The 6,000-nt window shown below is 41.9% G+C and overlaps 1 protein-coding gene and 1 long non-coding RNA gene across 5 annotated transcripts in view; one reads left to right on the top strand and one right to left on the bottom strand.

The window, feature by feature from the left end:
• Window positions 1–2,967: 2,967 nt before the first annotated feature.
• Window positions 2,968–4,547, bottom strand: LOC121277597. Its single transcript, XR_005942950.1, has 2 exons — window positions 4,467–4,547; window positions 2,968–3,278 (listed from the first exon to the last, which is right to left on the bottom strand). It is a non-coding gene; the product is annotated as an uncharacterized LOC121277597 (long non-coding RNA).
• The window catches only part of sobpa (sine oculis binding protein homolog (Drosophila) a), a 343,731-nt gene continuing 342,007 nt past the window's right edge, over window positions 4,277–6,000 (top strand). For all 4 annotated transcript variants that reach the window (XM_041187129.1, XM_041187128.1, XM_041187130.1 and 1 more), the window contains exon 1: window positions 4,277–4,563. In XM_041187129.1, the coding sequence (XP_041043063.1) occupies window positions 4,468–4,563 (96 nt within the window). In that variant the 5' untranslated portion in view covers window positions 4,277–4,467. The remainder of the gene's footprint in view (window positions 4,564–6,000) is intronic.

The raw sequence follows: 6,000 nt of genomic DNA, 5'->3' as shown, positions 1-6,000 counted from the left end.
TTTAAGGTGTGTAGCCAGTGATGTTGAACTAAAATCAAGTGCTACCATGCACTAATGAAATCACAGTTGGATTACTGCAGCTGATTTTTGAAGCTGTATTTACAGAACGATATAGATGATCTGCAATGAGTATAGCAAAAGCAGCTAGAATGATTTTAGGGCTCAGGTCCAAGTGCAACGAGAATAGAATGAGGAAGCTCAGGTTATTCTCCTTAAAGCAAAGAAGGTTAAATGGAGATGTGATACAGGCATTTCAAATTTTGAATGAAGTTGATAAAATAAAGGTTAATAAGTTTTTCACACTGGATAATGATCACAACAAGGAGGCAGTATTGCACAACAAGATTCAAAAGAAAACATCTAGCAAGGAATTTAGCATGAAGTATTTTCCCAAAGGATAACCAGTGTATGGAGTGAATTACCTCAGAAAGGGATTAAAGGGGAATTAGTCTGAGCAAAGTACTTCCAGATATGTGTCCAACAAAATCAAGACATAACACTTCATAGATATCCTGAGGGCCTGCGCCATAGATCTTAGAAGTTATTTTAGTGCAGCAGTATCTGTGTGGGCTCATTGTGATAACATGGAACAGAGGAATTCCAATGAAGACTGCCCATTTTCCAGCTGGGAGCTCTGTATCATTTGTGTTTAGAAAAGTGTGTTGGAAACCATTATGGTTGGAAACATTTGTAACTGTCACCACTAGATTTTATTGCAACTTTTAAAAAAAATAAGGAAATGAATTTGATGAATTCTGGCAACATCGGTCAACGGGTTTGCATGGAGAAAATCCATTAGTTACCATTATCAAGTGTCAGTTTGGCTTAACAGTACCATTTTCTCCCTCTGAGTCAAAAGGTCATGCTTTCAAGTCCCACTCCAGGATTTGAGCATATAACATATGCTGATACTTCAGTGCATTGCTGCAGGACTATAGCCTTGTTCGTTGTGCTGTGCCATTTTCTGATGAGATGTTAAACTAACCGTCTGTTTAAGTGGATGTTAATTATCCCATAGCAATATTCAAAAAAGAGAAGTGGAGCTCTCCCAGCATCCTGGCCAACACTTGACCCTCAACCAACACCACCAAAACAGATTAGCCAGTTAGTTGTCTCATTTGCTGAATGTGGGATATTCTGTAGGCAAATTGGCTGCCATGTTTGTCTATATAGTAACAATGAATACACTTCAAAAGCAACCAGTTGACTGTGAGACACTTTTTGGACACCATAAGGACAAAAATACAAGTCATTTCTTCGGTTGCTCCCAATGAGCATGATCTATTTCCAGACTCATTGGGAATATTTTGTTTGAATTTTTTTTCACTGAAGTTTTGTTGACTAGCAGAGATGAAACAGAAATAATAATTAGGGCTAGCTGTATTCATCTCAATTCTCATGATTGGAGACGGTCACTCCACGGGGATCCATTTGGCTGAGATCACCACAGTGTTTCACTTTCTCCTCAGCTAAATATTCTCTTCAACCATCCATAACGGAACCTTTAAACTATTACATTCTAAAAGTAGAGACAGGTTTTACATTAACCCTCAGTAAGGAAAGCATTACAACCAAAATATTTTCCCTCCTACCTTTCTTTCAGATCTTGGAAATGTGAGGACTGGATTAGGAAAAAAATGTATAACATAACAAAGGAAGAAAGAACCAGGTGCCCATGTCCAAACAAGTCTCTAGGTACCTTCAGCAAGATTTGGATGGCATGGACTAGGCTGAGCTGACATTTTGTCCCGGCCAACCATTCAGCTGACTCAAAATTTCATATTTGTAAATTTCCTTTTGCTCCTTTGACCAATCTCTATTTACCATATATTTGTTATTATTGCCTGGTTTCCTTCAGAAATCTTCATCCAGCTCACTGAGTTGAGAGTAAATGTGAATCCATATGCAGTAGCAAGAAGAGCAAGTGACAGCAGAATGATTTCTCAGATTTACTCCAAAATCAGTTCGTTTTCTTCAGCCCAGCTACGAGAGCACGCTTCTGCAACCTTTAAATTGAACAAACATATTTTTCTTCTTTTTTCACCTCTTTTCTACTAGCACAGGTTGTGTACCCTTCTAGTTCCTTGTTTTATTTTTAAAATTTATTTTCTATCAATAGCTTGCTGTAAAAAAAGTTTGACAAACTTCATCGTGGGAAGGAAAAGAACTAGAAGAACAACTTGTGAATTCTGTTATGGTAATCGCGATTGTTACAGATGAGGAAGGTAATTTGGCTCAAATCAGTTCTGCCATCTTCAAATACCCTTTGGTCACCCGTCCCAGTGCCGCATCCAATTAGTTTTTTTAAAAAAAAAATTGTGCTTCTACTGCTTTATTTTACTGTCTACCCTGTGTGTAAAGAACTTTCCAATATCACTCCTAAACTTACATTTATTAATTTGAACCAGTAATCACTGTCTTGTTCTCACTATTTTAATTTTCAGGCATTTTCCCTATACTGCACCTTCTGCTATCTTCCACATTTCTATAAAGTAACCTCCGATGCCTCCTTTCACTGAAAGAAGACAAGTAACGCTAATGGATTGTCTATCTTCTCTACCGTGTTTGAATATATCCCCTGGGTTATGGTCACCAGAATTAGAAACAACATTGAAGGTGTGCTCCGATCAGGGTATTATACGGTTTGAGCGCAGCCTCTTCTGACTTGTATCTGGTTTCTGATTCTGCTTTCTGTTTTGACGAAGTAATTCAGCGTTCTATTGATTTTGTTAACTGCTGTGGCGCGGAGGCACGTTGGATGTCAAATCTGTACAGGTGATCTCTGGCATATTTCAAAATAATTTGCATTGTCATGCCATGTATTTATCAACCAAAGGAAGAAAAGTTTGCTGAAAACTTTTTGGTAAAGACAGCGCCCCTTTAAGGTCTTAAGTTTTGCTAAGAAACTGGATGTAAGTGAGACAACATTTCATTATTTATAGTATTGAGTCCAGTTACAAGAAGCTCTGACAGGATAGGCTTTTATTATTTTCCCCGGTCTACTGGTGTTGTTGATAACCCGTACAGGTGTATGTAGTCGCTTGTAACGGTAGACTTTGCATCACTTTTATAAAGGGACACACCAGTTAGAACACTCCAAAGAATCAGGCTGCCTGAACCTTCTTCACTCTTTCATAGCATCGATTTTAAAGGGTACCACCTTCACGAAAACTATTCGGCAAACCTCTTTGTTTCCCAAAGCTGTGCATCACATCCACCAGAACCCAAGGGATGAATGAGCCCGAGCTTCGTGTTGACCATTCCTGTTGCTTTCTCATCTTTGCAAAAAAAGAAAAGAACAGTGCAAATGTGTTCATATGATTTAGGCTGTGCCGTGTTAGCTCTGCACCGCCACTGGCTGATTAATTGTAAAGCTATAATCGAACAACCGTCCGTGAAACAATACATGGGGAAGGCAAAGGAGCAACTCAAAAATCCTGAACTACGGTGCACCTTTGCTGCTCAATGAGCAACGCTCAGGCTGTTCAAGTGCGGATCGCTGGCCGAGTTAAACGCAGCAAAATTCTTCCAGTGCACAGGGGCTGCCTCGTAAAATTCTCCTTAGCCATTCCATTGTATTTTTTTGCCCAAAAAACAACCCCGAAATCATATACTGTACTATCAGTACATTCCTTTCAACCAAAGTGAGAATAAAAAAAGAACTGGGGGAGAGCGAACCGCGTGGGTGACGCGTTGGGGCAATATTTAGCCTCCCCGATTAAAATCAAAAGAGAGCCAAATGGCCCAAATAACGCGCGGGGTTATGAATGAGCAGAAAGAGGGACACGGTGACCTCGGGAACATGGCGTTGCTTTGCTGCTGTCAGACAGTGTTGGGAGAGAGTGGAAGCTCCTCCCCTCCCGTGCCCTGCCCTCCTCTCCTCTCCCCTCCCTCTCTCTCTGTGGATCTGTCTGTGTGCATGATCCCATTGCAAAAAAAAAAGTGGGCTGTCGAAAAAGCAGCGGCGTCTCACCGCCCGCTCGGCTGCAAACTCCGAGAGAGAGAGAGAGAGAGAGTGTGGGGGGGGGGGGGGGGGGGGGGGAGGAGGAGGAGAGGAGGAGGAGAGATCCGGGAGGGGGAATTAGAGAGTGGGAGACTGAAGATGGCTGACTTGGCTGGCCAGCTGCAGCCCTCTCTGGCGTTAGCAGGCACATCTCCACAACCGCTCTCCTCACCTCGACAATGACAGCCGACAATTAAGGGGGAAAAAAAGGAGTAAAGAAAGAGATAGAGAGAGAGAGAGAGAGAGGGGTGGGTGGGGGGGGGGGGGGAGAGAGAGAAGGAATTAAAGGAAAATCCAACACACAGGCAAAAGCCGCCGGCGTCACATTTCGGTGGGAAAGGAGGCTTGTGACAGCTCGGGCTGGAGGAGGGAGGCTAGCGGCTTTTCCCTCCCTCTCTCCCTCCCCCCCTCTCTCTCTCTCTCTCTCACACACACACACACACACATATACATACATACAAACCATGGCAGAGATGGAGAAGGAGGGCAGACCGCCGGAAAACAAGAGGAGCAGAAAACCGGCTCACCCCGTCAAGAGGGAAATAAACGAGGAGATGAAGGTACGGCTTCCTGTCACTGCTTTAAACTGGGGCTCAGTCTGAAAGCAATTGGTCTGCGTCCCGTCTGCCTGCCTTTCTGTTGTGTTGTGTTTTGTCTCCGGTGTTGAACAATAATAAAGGTGGTGCATCTATTTGGAGGAATTCAAACAGCCGGGCTTTTTATTTTCTTTTAAATTCTTTTAACAAAATTGCAAGCTGAATCCTAGACGTTTGTGCGTCAGTGAATCCCCATCCCATCCCCATTTAACAATCAAACATTACATCCAAATAACGCGTATAATAATAGAAGCAAATCTGTTGCAGATTTGGTGATCCACTGATGCTGGCTGGAGTTAATGAGTGGGCATTTTCGTGCATTTGCAGCGGTTGGTGCTGTCTTTGTACCAGTCAGTGGCAGATCTGTAATTAAATTGTCAAAGTGAAAAGAGGAGGCTGTGACTACAGTGCCCGGAATGTGTGAAGATACCGACCAACCCTTCATTTTAATCTTTCTACCTCTTTCCCCATTACCACCACAACCCCCCCCCCCCCCCCCCCCCCACACACACACACACACGTTTTCTTCACTTCCAACACCGACGCTGTTTTCTACTTACCAATATCTGGCTTGTGGAAAGACAGCTGACACATCCTTTCATCGTTGTATTAACTATTTTATTCTAGTTAAAGTAAGATTTCTTTCCCCCTCCTCACCGCCCCCTCCTCCGCTCCTCCTCCCCGGGTAATTCAACAGTATTTTCTACACAATGAGTTGTCTTCTGTCAGTTCCCAGATGTGTGGAGGTAGGTGTAGGGACGTGAGTGTGAAAGGAGGTGTACTCCAGATGTGCGTGTGTTGGACTCGTTGCTTCTTTGATCATTTATGCTATTTCTTTAAATATGTGAGAGGTATCGTGACATGTTAATTATTAATACCATTATCTTCTAATTTTTGAAACAGCAAAGGGAAAATGCCTTTACACAGTTTCCAAATATTTTATGTGGTCAAAAGATTACTTCAAAAATGCTGACTGTTAAATCGACTGAAGTATATTAGTTACCTATCTAACATCTGAGTTTGTCACTTTACATTAGGTATTATCCTTGTTTCCCCATTTCCCAAATAACTAGAAATATGGACTGCAACCAGGATTGTTATCACTTGATAAAGTGCCTTGATTACAATTTTTTAAGATGAAAGCTACTTTTTCCATTAGCACTCTTGCTGAAATATGTTACACATTATTTCAGTTTGCTTCAGTTAATTGAGCAATGCCTACAAATACCTTTTTGACTCGTAAGCGCATTCAGGAGTTCACTGAGATTTGTTGAAAATGTTTAGATTGTTCACCATGTTTGTTAATTGTAGAGACTTTCTTCACCAATCTATCTGGAATATAAGTGTGATATTGTAGAGTCTCGCTTGCTGCTCTGTGACAAAATCTTGCACGTTAGTTTT

This window comes from Carcharodon carcharias, chromosome 5, assembly GCF_017639515.1.
Source record: "Carcharodon carcharias isolate sCarCar2 chromosome 5, sCarCar2.pri, whole genome shotgun sequence".
Lineage (NCBI taxonomy): Eukaryota > Metazoa > Chordata > Chondrichthyes > Lamniformes > Lamnidae > Carcharodon > Carcharodon carcharias.
The sequence above is the reverse complement of the archived record's forward strand: the minus strand, read 5'-3'. Positions and strand labels throughout refer to the sequence as shown.